The 15,554-nt window shown below is 41.2% G+C and overlaps 1 protein-coding gene across 5 annotated transcripts in view; it reads right to left on the reverse strand.

The window, feature by feature from the left end:
• The window catches only part of dgkb (diacylglycerol kinase, beta), a 121,889-nt gene that overhangs the window by 57,574 nt on the left and 48,761 nt on the right, over positions 1 to 15,554 (reverse strand). For all 5 annotated transcript variants that reach the window (XM_074683158.1, XM_074683157.1, XM_074683161.1 and 2 more), the window contains 5 exons: positions 11,519 to 11,592; positions 10,891 to 10,965; positions 4,637 to 4,722; positions 3,154 to 3,243; positions 1,223 to 1,383 (listed from right to left, as the gene is read on the reverse strand). In XM_074683158.1, coding sequence (XP_074539259.1) covers positions 1,223 to 1,383; positions 3,154 to 3,243; positions 4,637 to 4,722; positions 10,891 to 10,965; positions 11,519 to 11,592 — 486 coding nt within the window. The remainder of the gene's footprint in view (positions 1 to 1,222; positions 1,384 to 3,153; positions 3,244 to 4,636; positions 4,723 to 10,890; positions 10,966 to 11,518; positions 11,593 to 15,554) is intronic.

The raw sequence follows: 15,554 nt of genomic DNA on the forward strand, positions 1-15,554 counted from the left end.
TTTAAGTTGTTTGGAACCTTGGCGCAGTTATGAAGCCAACCATGAGCCTAACTTTTCTTTCATTTGCTTGGAAGTATTTTGACATTTAGAGTTCTTTCTTATCGATTCTCATCAGGAACCGGTTTTCGATTCCCAACCCTACAAGCCACTGTCAAGATTTTTTATGAATGTTTATAATTTTCTTGTACATTTTCATCTGAAAAGTTACAAAAGTACAGCATAAAAGCATTCAATGGTTTAGTATATCCAAAGATTTTTCTTATTTCTGTTTTTATGATTTCCCAGTAGTTCTTAATTTTTGAACATTTCCAGAATAAATGAAGTAGTAATGAAGTATTTACGAAAAAGCGGATCAGGTTTTTCCATAAAAAATTCCCTACATTTTCGAGAACCAGTGGTGTTTTGGTGGTTTTCCCACATATTCTGCCAATCATCACTTGTGATTTCATGAGTTGATCCTTTTTCCCACTTTGTCTTTGTGTCTTCTGTTGAACATTTATCATTAACTGAAAGTGCAAGGTAAAATTTTGAAATAAATCTCATCATCTTCCCTTCTTCTGCTTTATTAATATAGGCAACAATGTTTGAGTTAATTATGTTATTGACTGTCAAAATTCTACATACGGAGGAGCACACTTATCATTTAAGGAGCTTCTTGTCCTCAGTGGCTGCTTCAGGGAAGCATTTAATACTCAGATATTCCTAAACATTCCCATTTCTACATATTTCACCTTCTCACCTTGATCCATAAGGAAACGTGTGGAAAATGTACATATAACATGTCTGAAAAACCCCACTCTAGGTGCAGATACTCAGCGGTGTTTCAGATTTTTTTCCTCTACCGGGGAGTTGACACTTGTAAAGTGAGACTCCCGATGCCCCTGAATGCACCAAGGTGTTTTTCTCCAATTTAGTGTGAGATATCTTAGTTTAAAAGAAAACATGCAATCAACTGTAAATCAGCTCACAGCTTCATTTAAGTGCAAACAAAGATAATTTACTCCAGCAGGAATCAAGAATAGGCTCTCAGCTTCTACTAAAGCCGACAGCATCAGGCTCAGCCTGGTTTTGTCTCTTCATTTATGGACATTAACATCTCTCAAACACATCTTGGTCTCACTGTGCCTGTTTTTTAGATGTGGAATGATGAATTGTCAAAGAAACATTTGTACCCCTGACTAATCTTGAAGCAGACCCAAAGGTAGAATCTGAGCCGACTCACCACTCCGATGGAGAAGTAGTTGTTGACGATGCTGTATGGCACTGGGTCGCCTCGCTCGTCTTTGTCCGTTGGCGTGACGTCGATCTTCCAGCGATCCAGCATCACCTCTGAACTGTTCTCGATGTCCCGCATGATCTTCAGGAGGCTCTCGCCCTCATAGCCTGAGAATACAGCAAAGGTTTGGTGTTAAAGGAGCAATTGGTGCTTTTTTACTTGGCAAAGCAAAATGAAAATAAACTACAGCACTTGTGAGTCCTTTTTCCAATAACTTTTTTAACCACACAACTCTGCGGCGCTGCACTGCGACTTTCATGCTTGTATCTTAAAATCTGTTTTAACTTTTGTTTTGTTTTATCTTTTTTTTTATCTGCTTTTAAATGAGTTTTAATTGTTTTCTTTTAATATGTTTTCTCTGTAAAGCACTTTGAATTGCCTTGCTGAAATGTGCTATATGAGTAAACTTACTTTGCCTTCTTATGGAGACTTAATTCTGTTAATCTTAGGATTTTATTCTCTAGTGACCTAAAAATTAAAAATTAGTCTTTTTGTATGTATTAATAAATTAAAGGTTCAAGCTTTAACAATGTGATGTCATTCTGATTTCATTGATCTGATGTCAGGGAAACCTTTTGAGGAGCCTACGAGGAGGATCTGTTTTAATTGCACTCCCTCGCCACCTTGTGGCCCGGAGTCTCTGCACACTGTCGTAAATAACTTTTAGTGAGGTGTGTGTTTGTTTTGGAATCAAATTGAGATCAGATCAAAACAAAGTTTCTTTGTTCAAGACAACTTTTTACTGGCTAAACGCCAAGGTAAGATATTTATTTGTACAGTTACGTAGCGATACGGTTTGAAAGGTGACATCAAGCAAAGGTTGCAGCAGCCGGCTATATGTAGTGCTATCGGCATCCCAGTGCTCTGACATATCCGTAGGCTAACGTGACAACAAGTAAACACTGTCAGTTTATAAGTAGTTCAGTAGCTGTTCATTTTTAGCATGGCTGGCGGCCTGGTGCTCTAAGACATGTCTGTAATGTGTAACGTCAGTAAATCCTGGTTATGTCCTGCCAGTCATCTACCAAGCAGAGCTAACGTAACCTCACTCTTCATTTTATTGATAGACTCTCAAGTTTGAACAGAACACTGCAGAATAACTGCTGACTGAGGGTTGGAGTGAACATTAGCGCTAAAAGTTTAGCTCCTGTGTTAGCCTTTAGCTTGTGCTCTATCTCTCTCCTGTTTATCTTTCTTCTGCTCTTCTGTCCAGTGTCCACCATCACTACAAAATTAATCACAGAAAACGTTTTCAGCAGAGAAAAACACAGATCTCTCTTCTTTCTACTAAACTTTGTCAGCCGGTGTGGTGTTGTCATGGAGACCAATCCGGTCCCGGGCGACCCAAACTGGAAGCTAAGAAGTAGCAATTTAAAAAAAAAAAACCTGTAACCAGCAATATCGGTGCTGATAATCTCATTGTAAAGTGTGGATTAGGATCAGGCAGATATCTAAAAGAGAGACTTTTTCAAGATCACTTTCAAACTCCTCACAGCCCCTTTACGATGTCTTAAGACTAAAACTTAGACGCCCCTCATGTCTTGAGACATGACACAGCAGAACATGGGATGCACCCGGACAGATTTTTGTGTCTTGAAGACTTTGTTTTAAGACATTCACATCTTAAGATGGCTTTAGATGTGGTGTGTACATGTTTGTCTAGTTGAAAAAACAACTAAAGAAGCGACCTTGATCTCAGTGACCCCCTCGACCTGTGAAGGTGTGATGAACACTTTTAACATGTTACTAATTTTTCAATTGATGAGATCTTTTTATGTTTAAACTGCGTCCATCTTAAAACAAAGTCATAAGGTTGAATGTGATCTGGTAGATTTAGTCCGTGTATTCACTGCGGCGTGTCTGTTTTCTTGCAGTACCTCCTCCCCAGCGCAGACATCTTGCCAGGTCGTTGCCCGTGCCCAGAGGAAGTATACACACAGGGGGGTTCCTGTCCAGGTTGGCTTTATCTGGAGCAGCGGGACAAATATCACAACATGACGTGAAGCAAGGCCAGAGCAAGGAACAAAAGTCACTTTGCAAAGAGAGCACAAAAACCCATTCTGCAGCCTGATTTGTCAAAGTACACCACAATATGAATGTTGAGTGCTGCGGTCTATTTACAGAAACACATTTTACCTGGCTGTTATCACCTCTCTTTGTTTTGATTGATAAAAAATTGAGGCAATTTTTGAGGGACAGAACAAATAACACTCAACCAAATCCAGGAGGACGGGTCATTTTTTATTTTTCTGAAGTAATAACTTCTATGTTGACGTAATCATCCCATTTTACCTCTGCTGAATAACCAGACATGGACATAATTAAAGGGTTTACATACAGACTATAACCCCACCGTTTTAGGGGTTTGAAAACTCAAAAACAAAAGCAGTTTTATTTAATCGAAAAGAGCCTGCCTGTAAAAGTCATGTACTTTCCAGAAGATTGGAGAATAATGTGCGTTAACCTATTAATCCTATGGAAGCAGTTCAGGGACAAAACTCTGAGGCCTGATTCACTAAAGGGGATGGATTTATGGAACTTATTACACCTCAACAAACGAGCCAAAGAACATTGTTAAAGCACGACAGAGCAGAGAGCGCCTCTGAGAGATGGTGTTATCATTCATTTTGGGCATATTGGACAGAAACAAGTGAATAAGACGGCATCTCTGCCTCTGGATGACCTAGAAATAAAGTATCTGCGCATAACATTTTAACTCTTTAAAACCCGTCAGAGCATCAGCGCTCCCATTGTACAAGTGCTTTCGGAATGATGGTAACTCCTCAAACATTTGAGCTAGCAAGAAAATTCAAGCGGCTCCTTTAAAAAGAAAAGCTTAACGGTGATACACAGGGTATTACGGTACTGCATAGGACGCTACGTGCAATGACGTTCCAAACAAAGGCAATAATTGATGCGGGGCAGCATTACCGTAACTCTTTGAATATTTGGGTAAGCCAAAATGTTTCAAACTGTTTCTGAAAGAAGAGAAGATTAGCTTTCCTGGCAAAATCTCTGATTCTTTGGAAGCTAAAGTAACCTAAGAAGTCACATTACAAGTAATTAAAATGCAGTTAAAAAGGAGCAACACAATAAAAATTAATAAAGATAACAGACAAACAAGGCAACATTAAGTTAAGATGAACTTAATGCTTTGTCATTTTGCTTTTTGGTCAGCTGATTATAAGTTATTTCATCTCTGGAGATGCTAACAGCTTATTTCTGTTATAATCTAATACAAAACTGGAGCAAACTGCACATCTCTGCAGAAACATGTTGGCATTTTTGTGACTTAACATCATGAGTGTTATATACTTAGAACATAAATTCCCTCCTCAGTGTTGTAGTATCAAAGTTCACCTATAAAGTCCAGGATCCAGCCAACGGTGCCGTCTCCTCCACAAGCCAGGACTCTGAAATCAGGAACGTCTCTGAAGAAGTTCAGCCTGCAGGAAAAAAAGACAACAATCAACTCTGCACATCACTGAGACGCAAGGATTTGCATTGCAGTCTGAGCGTTTTCAATTGTCTACCCTCATTTGCTGGCAAAATTATAGAAAAATAAGGTTTTCTTGAGATCTTTAAATGAGACACTTGTACCTGCATCAGAAGCACCAGGTTTTGAGCCAACTGCACTGGGCAACAGCTGGTTAAAACAAAGCCCACATGTCCAGTCTAAGTGCTGTCAAATTCAAATAAATAAAAGTGTCCTGACAGTACGACGACCCTAAAACAAAAGTTATTTTTTGTGCATTATGCCAAAAAGCAACCAGTATTCCAAGACCTAAAGTCACAACACTTCAGGAGTTGAACAATGAAATTATGGGACCTTAAAGGGATAGTTCAGTTTTTTTGAAGTGGGGTTGTATGAGCTCTATGTGACCACTAAGGACATTAGATACAGTAGAAAGTTGTCTCCTCTGTAAGACACAAACTTTAATCGGTGGTGACGAGGAAATAGACGCTAACAGGGACAGACCGTACCAGATTCAAAGGCTATTTTCTCTGCCTACAAGAACTAAAATCAAAAAGTAATACCACAGTTTAAGAGTACGCTACATAAAATATTTTTTAAGTGCATTAAGTCTTCTGAAATATAAACATTTATCCGGACCTAACTAACTGGTCATGTGTCCTTCTGCGCAGCGCTAGTGCGCTAGTGCGCTCCGTCCCCCCTCCTCCTTTCAGCTGTAGGGAATGTAAACAAGCTAGGCTTCGGCGCCAGTTGTAGCCTCGTATAAGTTTGATCAAGTATCATAATTCTTTTGTTTGTGCTCTAAGGATTGTGAGGCAGCGTAGGAAATTCAAAATGAGTGACTATGACAGCGACGATGAAGTTCCATTCACTTTGGAACCAAAAGGATACCTGTATGAACCGGAGCACACAGAAGAAGAGCTGCTAAAGATGGCGACTGAAAGGAATACAGAGGAAACACCTGCGGACACTGGACATCAAGATGCTGAGTGTTACTGCTGCCACGACTGTTGTTGTTGTTGTTGTCGCTGTTACAGGACACTCCAGAATTCAGAAGAGCAAGGAAATCTCTGATCCTTTTGGTTCCAAAGTGAATGAAACTTCATTGCCGCTGTCATAGTCACTCATTTTGAATTTCCTATGCTGCCTCACAATCCTAAGAGTACAAACAAAAGAATTACAATACTTGATCAAACTTACACGAGGCTACAACTGGTGCCTGAAGCATAGCTTGTTTCCATTCCCTACAGCTGAAAGGAGGAGGGGGACGGAGCGCACTAGCGCTGCGTGGAAGGACACATGACCAGTTAGTTAGGTCCAGATAAATGTTTATATTTTCGAAGACTTAGTGAACTTAAAAAATATTCTATGTAGCGCACTATTAAACTGTGGTATTACTTTTTGATTTTAGTTCTTGTAGGCTGAGAAAATAGCCTTTGAATTTGGTACCGTCTGTCCCTGTTAGCGTCTATTTCCTCGTCACCATCGATTACAGTCTGTGTCTTACTGAGGGAGAGGAGACAACTTTCTACTGTATCTAATGTCCTTAGTGGTCACATAGAGCTCATACAACCCCACTTCAAAAAAACTGAACTATCCCTTTAAATGCAGTTTCACAATATGCAGAAAATTTTATCTGCAATACTTTGACATGATGGACTAGATGTAAGTGTCGCTTTAGGCTACTTTGCTTTAAACATGAAAGGGTTAAATAATAATGCTAAGCTGCAGGTTTAGAGCAGGTATTTAATTATTACAGTAAAGTTTGCTGTTCCAATTACAAAATAATTAAAACTTTAAGTAAACATAAAAAGTCTCCATAAAACAATAACTTCTTCACTTCCTGACCGTCCCTCCCTGTGGGTTCCTGCTCTGCGTGCACGCTTCAGATCTCATATTTTGTATTTCATGATGAAAAAATGAACCTCTCTTTTCATTTTTGCTCCAGAAATGATGCTTAATTAAGACACATCAGCCTCTCTCAGCCTTTCTTGACAAGCTGAGGAAGTGTTGTGTGTTTCAGACGACAGACTGTGTGCAGATCTTTGTGAGCTGGTTGCCACAACTCACTGCCTCACTGCGAACCCTCTCTAATCCAACAAAATAACACATGTCGCATCGACAATTATTCATCAGCGAGCTAGCCGGCCTGTTGGACGGCTAATTGGATCATGACAGGCAATGTTCAGTCCAACTTCTTCCGTTCCTTCACAATAACAGAGCCCTAACTGGATGAGCCAACCTCGCAGCCTCGTATGGCGGGTAAATGATTCGCTCAATTACTCTCCAACTGGGACCACAAACCCTATTAGACGCAAAACAGACGGCCGCCAACATGAAAGGCAGCTTTGGGGATGTTTAAATACCAAGAAACAAACACTTAATTTGCTGTGATTGCATTAGAGAGGCAGCTAATTGACAGCAGTGCGTGCGGCTGCCTCGGCCTGCAGTGTCCGACGGTGACCGGTCAGCTCGCTAATGTGCGTGGCCGTGTGCGTACTTGACGAAATACTAACAAGGTTACAGAGAGGGGAGGTGATCTGGAAAGTCCTGGGCTGGTGGGGAGGAGCTCCAGGTGAAGTTTGGGGCCACATGAAGTGAAAATAAAAACACTGGACGGAAGGTCAGCTCTGCAAACTTGGAGCTGCGTCGGCACAATCTGACTGGAGGAGTTTTTGTTCCCTCCGAGAGCTGCTGGGTATTTATTTTTTATAAGCCACAAAGATTCAGTTTTCAGTTCTAATCAAAGCCAAACAATGAAGCAGCACGGCAGAGAGGCATTCCTGTATGTTTCGCCGCCTCGTGCATGTCAATGATCCATTCATTCTCTTAATCACAGATGTGGACCATAAGAAGGGAGACGCCGGCGGCAGCCTAAGCCCGCCATGAGCCGCTCGTCTGTATGCGTGATCACATGTGGTATGGCGACAGGCTCACCCCGCTCCCTATCTGTGTGTTCACGTTCACGCTTATGCATATGGAGTCGTCACTACAGCATGATTGTGTGGTCTGCAGGGTTGGTTATGTGAGGACTCACCTCATTTGTGCGTCTGTCTGTGAGGGAAGTGAGTGAAGGCTCTAATGCTGCAGGCCTCTGTGTGCATGTGATGCTGCTGATTATATGTGAGCAACAACAGCCTGTTTGTCAACACTAGATCATCAGCAGCACAGTACGCTTCAATTCTTTCTCTCCTGATTTCTTCTTTTCTGATTTTATTTGGAAGAAAAAAAAAGAAAACTTTTGTTTCACTTTGATGAAAACATTTTATAATTAATAAGATTTTTTTCTAAATAAGTTTCTCTCTGTAAATGGGCTGTGAGGAGTTTCTCAGTGATCTTGAAAAAGTCTCCCTTCTAGATAGATGACTGATGGTAATCCACACTTTAAAATAATTATAGTTTTTTTCCTAAATGCTACTTCCGGATTGATTTACAGCACATCAGCTGACCAAGTTTAGTAGAGAGATCTGTGTTTTTCTCTGCTGAAAACGATTTCTGTGATTAATTTTGTAGTGATGGTGGACACTGGAGCCTAACTGTCAGACAGAAAAAGGACAGAAGAGCAGAAGAAAGATAAACAGGAGAGTGATAAAGCACGAGCTAAAGGCTAATACAGGAGCTATGAAGTCAAGCTAAAGACTGAAACAGGAGCCAAAGGCTGAAACTGGAGCTAAAGGCTAAAACACAAGTTAAGACTAAAAACAAGCTCAAGGCTAAAACTTTAGTTACAAACCAAAACACAAGCAAAAGGCTAAAACTCAAGCTAAGGACTAAAACACAAGCTGAATGCTGAAACTCAAGCTAAAGGCTAAACCACAAGCTAAAGGCTAAACCACAAGGTTATGGCTTGAACATGTGCTAAATACTAAACACAAGCTAAAGGCTTAAACTGGGGCTAAAGGCTAAAGCACAAGCTAATAGCTTAAACATGAACTGAAGGATTAAACACAAGATAAAGCCTGAAACTGGATTACATAGCTCAAGCACAAGCTAAAGGCTGAAACTGGGGCTAAAGTCTAAAGCACAAGCTAATGGCTTAAACATGAACTGAAGGCTTAAACACAAGCTAAAAGCGGACATTGAATTAAAGGCTCACAAGTTTAAGGTTAAAACTCAAGCTAAAGGCCGAAACACAAGCTAAAGGCTAAATCATAAGCTTAAGGCTGAGGCATGAGCTAAAGACTAAGGGCTCTAATTTCGTAGACCAGGCGCAGGCGCAGGCGCACCTGCCCTGCGCCGGCCTTCGCCGTGCGCACAGGGCGTGACCGGCGCACTTTGCAAGTTTCCTGCAATGCCAAGAGAGGCGCAGTACAGGCGCACATCAGTGCAAATGAGCGCAGAGCTGCGCGTCCACGCCTCCCTCCGCGCAAATGGCAGAGAGGGAGGAGAAAAGCCGTGAGTGGGTTTAACACAGCCGAGCGCTGTTTTCACCAATCAAATGAGCGCCTCTCCTCGCCTTTAAATGCCCTGCGACCGAGGCGCAGCATCTGATTGGTCTGAGTGATCCTCAGCACCAGAGTGCTGGTAGCGGAGACGGTCAGAGCCGCTGTGCCTGCAGCAGGACAATGGACAGCGGGGCGCATCGGAGGACACGACGCGCGTCACCGTGTGGGCCAGCTCCTGGGACAGATTTAATCTGTTCCTTTGTTTCTATCTGGAGTAAAAAATTAAGAGACAGTTACACAGCTGGCTTATCCATTCAGAATACTTTTGATCCACCTGCACTCCTGGTTTGTCATCACCAAGCAGAACCTTTGGTGATATACTGTATACTCTCCCAGTGTCTCCACCTCATCCTCCTTACAATAATGTACTCCATCTTTTTTGATCACGTTAAAAATAAAGACTAAAACAGAGAAATATGGGAAATCACGGGTAAATCCTGAGTGACATAAATTTATTTTGTCTCTTTTTTCTTCGTCTTTTCTCTCCCTCTTTTCTTTTAATTAAATGAAATGAGAGAACCAGATATATACTCAGTATCAGATGTTAAGGCTGTTTATTGTTTAATTGTAAGATGTGCATCAAACTTCCAGCTGTCGTCAGGTTAACTTTCCATTATGACAAACGGCTTTAATCTGACATCAGATGTGACGAACAGTTAATATAGATATAAATGTATGTGCTGGTTCAGACATTTACATTAAATAGTGATTGCTGTGATTGTTTACTGCATCAAAATGTGCCTGACACTCTGGAAACCTGCCTCTGAGGCTTTGTTGACATGTGCGCACATGTGCGCCTGTCACCAAATTACAGCTGCGTGGGGTGCGCTCCGCCTTGCGCCGAGGATAGACCAGGTTGGAGCTGGCGAGCTTTCAGCGCACTTTTTTGGCACGAAATTGTCACTGCGCCAACATGAATCTGCTGACACCTCCCCCTGGTGCGCTGTCAACTCCCCCAGGCGCGCCGTCACACCCATCTCTGCGCAGACGGTCTACCAAATTGTCAAATTGGCAGCGCACGGAGGTGCGCTGCATGAAATTAGCGCTGCGCCAGGCTTGCGCCCCCTGCGCTGCGCCACGAAATTAGAGCCCTAAAACTCAAGCTTAAGCATGACATAAACAGGATTCACTAAGAATACACATTACAGATATGTCTCAGGGCTGTCAGTTACACAAAATATAACAGACTACTTAATGACGATAACTGACAATGTTTGCTTTTTGTCACGCTTCAAACAACAGAGCTACGCAACTGTTGATTAATACCTGGCCTTGTCACCTTTTATCTGGTAAAACAGGGCTGGCCAACCTGCTACTTGCGAGCCACATGAGGCTCTTAGCCTTCCGGTGTGCGGCTCTTTGATCCATTCATTATTGTTGTTATGAGTAGTAGTGTACCAATCAATCTAAATTATTGATATATTGATGTTGTGATCAGTATTGATCAACACTTGGGTGATGAGATGAGATTGATACTTAAGTTTCAGTTTCTTTTCTCGACATTACACATGTGCTCATAGCTATCTAGCTAGATAGATGGATGGAACTTTGTCTTTTCTTCTGTAAAAACAGAAATTTGCCTTTGGGTTCTTGTGGCAACAAAGAAGTGTGAAAAACAGATAAAAAATGTTCTGTATGCATAATTTCATACCTAATTTAACCAATCTTCCCCTGCACATTAGAGAGAAACATACCCAGGCATGGGTCCGTTCTTGGCCAGGTTGTACACTTGTCTGGGGTTCAGCAGATACTGGAACTTCCTGTAGATCCTGCAGGAGGAAACACCAGTAAACAAATCAAAAACAGCTCCAAAGAAAGTCACTCTTCTTTAAAATGTGTGCTGCTGTCACAGAGCAGCGTCCAATCGTAGCGTGACGTGGCAGTGGACCGGGCAGCGGGGTGGGACATGCCCAAAGTCCCCCTGAGGAGAAACCATTAGAAAGACTAATTCATTTTAATTTCAATTTCATTATATCAACTGGCTGAAGTCATATTTTGATCTCATAATTTAAACAAATGGGGGCCGGCATAATAAGGAGTGAATGAATATGTTTCAGTAATAAGCCAATTAGCCCTGGGTTAAAGAAGGGGGACCAGGCAGAGCCGTGACAGCCAGGAGAGGAGTGTGTGTGTGTGTGAATGAGAGCATGTGTGTGTGTGTGTGATCTGCCTGTGCTTTAGGTTAATGTTATTGTGTTTTTATGTGACTGGAAGCCTGCAGCTCTCAGCAGCCAGAGGCCTCGGCGCTGCAGCCCCTCTGCGGGCTGAGGACGGGGGCTTCAGAGGCCTCTTGTAGCATGTTGAGACAGATTGTGTACTTACCTCTCGCCCTGCTTCCCCCCGCTCTTCGGATTGACAAACACGAGCAGAGGATGAGTGCCCTCTATTGTTGTGATCTGAATGAGAGATGTCAAAACAAACAGTCGGTGTTTGGAGACTGCAGGATGCTTCACAGGAATTCACTTTCAAGACATATCCCTCAGACGCTTTATCGAGTGTGTACAGCACTTCCAAGCCATGCCAGTCATCGGGTGCATTTTAGAGTTTTTCTCTTTCAGTGCAAAGACACACAAGTGGTGCAAAGAGTGGCCGCTCGCCAATTCTTTACCTGAGCCCAGATTTAATCTTCTCTTAATTATAAGATCTAATTATAAGAGAGAGCAGTGATAAAGTCACAAAATGTCTTTTTGAGGCAGAATTAAAGAAAATAAATCACACAAATGTTCCCTTTAAGGTGAATCTCTTCATAAAAAAGTGAAAGATTTATCTTTTATCCAATTAACAGGCCAAAACAACAAGTGAGAGTCAGCCGAGCCGCTCTTCGTTAAGACCTCCAGGCCACAAATATTTGGTTTCATTTCTTAGAGGAGGAGAAATTTCCCAACACAGATGGACACTTGAGTTTTCTGCAAAAGACAAATTAGACAAGTAATTAGTCCACTTTTAAAGACTACTTTCAGTGGTGTCTTTATACACACTGAGTTTGCCAATTTGCATGAAGAATATTTGGTGTTTGATTCAAAATTAGCAGCTGTGGACAGGCTTTTGTTGACATGAAACTCATCAGCCAGAGCAAAACTGTGACTGATTGGTTTATTCATTAATGAAAAAGAGGAAAAGAAAATTTAAGAGTTAAAGGACTCATTTTGCAATTTCCTCCTCTGACCATGCAGCTCTCTTTTAAACTATGTCACATTCACACTTAAACATCCACACATTGATGGCCGAGGAATGCAGTGTGTGTTTGTAATATCTATTTCAAGGCTTTGACCTGCTCATATTTTTGGAAGTGGCTTGAGAAAACATTTTTTGTAACAATGCTCCCTCGGATTAAAACATTGACAAGAACAGCTCCTGCCTACCTGGGGTCCCTCATCCAGGTCTACACTCCTTCTCGCCCACTACGCTCTGCTTGTAAAAGACGCCTGATGCTCCCAGCCCAGCGCGGCTCCAAATCTCTAGCCAGACTCTTCTCCTCTTTTGTGCCCAAATGGTGGAAGGAATTACCTAACTCTACACAATCCACAGAGTCCTTTTCTGATGTTGACTCTTGTTTTGAGCTTCTGGTACCCCCAGAGGCTTTAAAACAAACTGATTGCTGGTTTAATGAACATAAGTTTATACTTCATTAGTTCTAATTCAAGAAAAATCATCTTCTATATTCTAGGTATGGCTTTTGGTCTTTTTTTCCCCAAAATTCTTTTTTTTCTTTTTTTGGAAAAAGACATATCACTAAACACATATTCATAACACAACATAGTGCCCTTTTACCAGACGATTATACTACAACACTATCTCATATCCCACGATCTTTGATATATAACATAAAAGACCCCCAGACATTCTCAGAAATGTTTTGTCTGCCCTTTCCAGTGGGAGGGTAGACAACGTCTGTTTCCTCCACTGACTTAGTGCAGGCCCATGACCGTTTTTCCAACATTACGAAATAAACCCTTTTTGCATTTAACAAGCTTATATCTATAAACATTCTTTCAGCTTTTGTGTATGTAGGTTTCACTGGGTATAAGACAAACAAGAACAGTTGTTGGTTCAAAACAAATTTCTTAGATACTACTTTTTCAATTTCACCTCTTATTCCCTCCAAGAACAAAAAGGTTTTGGTCTTTTAATGTGATTTAATGGGACAAAAAGTCTTTTTTTTCCAACACATCACAAAGCGCTGGGTAAAAACACTGATTAATCGATGCATCGCAGTACACTGCAAAAACTGAAATCTTGTCAAGTGTTTTTGTCTTATTTTCAGTAGAAAATTCCTTTTTAGACTCAATATGCGCCAAATTCACATGACCAATCCAGAAAAATGTCTTGTTTAAAGTTGTTTAAGGACAAAAATGACATCTGAATTGCTCGTAATCAGTAAAAAAAATCTGCCAATGGAACAAGAGAAAAGTTACTTGACTTAAGACATTATTCTAGTCTCAAGGAAATTTTCAAGCAATTTTTTCTTGTTCCATCGGCAGATTTTTTTACTGGTTACAAGCGATTCAAACCTCATTTTTGTACTCTGATAACTTGGAACAAGACATTTTTTCTGGATTGATAAGTTGAAAGTGGCTCATATCGAGTGTAATGAGACAATTTTTACTTAAAAAAAGACAAAAACACTTGATAAGATTTCAGTTTTTTGCAGGGTACTGCTCGATATCGGTGAGTACTCCCTTGAGTACTCACCGATATCGAGTACTGGTACTACTAGTACTTTGGAAACATAAAATTTGAGTTAATAGTGTCAGATCATTTTAATAAAAGACAACTCAGTCACTCTGACATTAAGTCCAAATAAAACACAAACAACTCTCTGAGTTTAGAATCAGAGTTTAATTATTTTTTAAGTAAACTAAAGTGCAAAATAAAACAGTTTAACAGTTAACTCTCCCTGGTTCATTCATGTTGTCTGAACAGAACTTGACATTTGCCGTGGTGTTAAACTGCAGCAATTAGCAAAAACTAGTGGCGAGGACTAGCTCGACGTAGGATTTTCTTGCCTAGAGTATCTGCTGATGGTTTCTGCAGCCTTCACGAGTACAAATACCTTAAAAAAAGGTTGTTATCGACCTGATACCGATACCTGGTATTACCCATCCCTGAGCAAATCCTCTGAATCAATTTCCCCCCTGGCCAGCAGGGGGCGCTGTGCATATTATTAGCATTGTATGGACGACCGCATTGGACCAGACAACAATAAGATGGCAGCCAAAGCAAGCAGCAGCGTAAAGCCAGCTTCTTCAACCTTTTAAGTCTGACTTTCAAGTTGTCTTATTTCTCCAAAATGTGAGCTGACAAACCACACATGTTCACACGGTCATGAAAATGAATATTTAAAAACTGTCCACAAAAAATTTAACTATTTGTGATCAATCCAATCACAACCTAAGGAATTAAAATTGAATCAAATCGAGAGGCTCCTAAAAATACCCAGCTCAACAACATAACAACCAATATACTTATGCTTTAGTTTCCATCCAAAATGTTGCTGATGTGAGTATTTTTTTAAGTTGTGATCCAAATAACAAAACCACACCTCTACAGGAGAGTCAGTCTCTTTCCCTTATCCCGTTCATACTTTCAGCTGTAAGACTTATTTTTCTCATCTTGTTTAGTGTTTTGTTGTGAAGCATCTTGCAGTTTTACCCAACAGTCTTCATACTGTGAACCTGCAGAGCTTACAAAGAGCCACATAAACACGCTCTGATCCAGCGGGCCAGCTCCTCGCCCTGCGCTCTCCCTGACACAGATGAAGCGCTTAACTCCCCCTGTCTGCTATCCCAGCAGGCCGAGGGTGAATTAACGAGCTCCCTGTCCAGTCCGGAGTGATCCATTACTTCCTGTAATTATAAATAATAATCTAGATTATTATGCTGGTTAGCCGAGGAGAGGCAGAGATGGATGTGCCTGGGATATGATTCATCATATTTCTCTCCGAGCCTCACGCGCAGACGAGCAGCCGCCACCGACAGCAGCGGGTTTCCATTGCTAGTGAGCAGCCTGACAGACATTAAAGAGGATCAGACCGGGCCAGGATCTGCACTGTGAGACTGATAACCAGCAGGGCCTGCAGAGAGCCATCGCAAGCAGCAGCAGCAACCGGACGGGCTCATTTCAAAACATGATATTCAGAAATAAGAGGGGGAATGAATGCAGGGGCAGTCCTAAAATAACGCCGGTAGAAGTGGTGGCTTTTTGTTTTAACCCTTTATTTTGCACAAAGACTCTGATCTGATTAGAAGATGCCCAGTCTGTAAAATACACCATTACTTTGATTTTTAATAACTACAAAATAAATCTGAAACAGCAGAGTAAGCGTAAGGTTAAAGCTCCTGTGAGGAACTTTTAGTTT

The sequence above is a fragment of the Halichoeres trimaculatus genome, unplaced genomic scaffold (assembly GCF_033239565.1).
Source record: "Halichoeres trimaculatus isolate MK-OKI-2021-1 unplaced genomic scaffold, fHalTri1.1 fHalTri1_scaffold_12, whole genome shotgun sequence".
Classification (NCBI taxonomy): domain Eukaryota; kingdom Metazoa; phylum Chordata; class Actinopteri; order Labriformes; family Labridae; genus Halichoeres; species Halichoeres trimaculatus.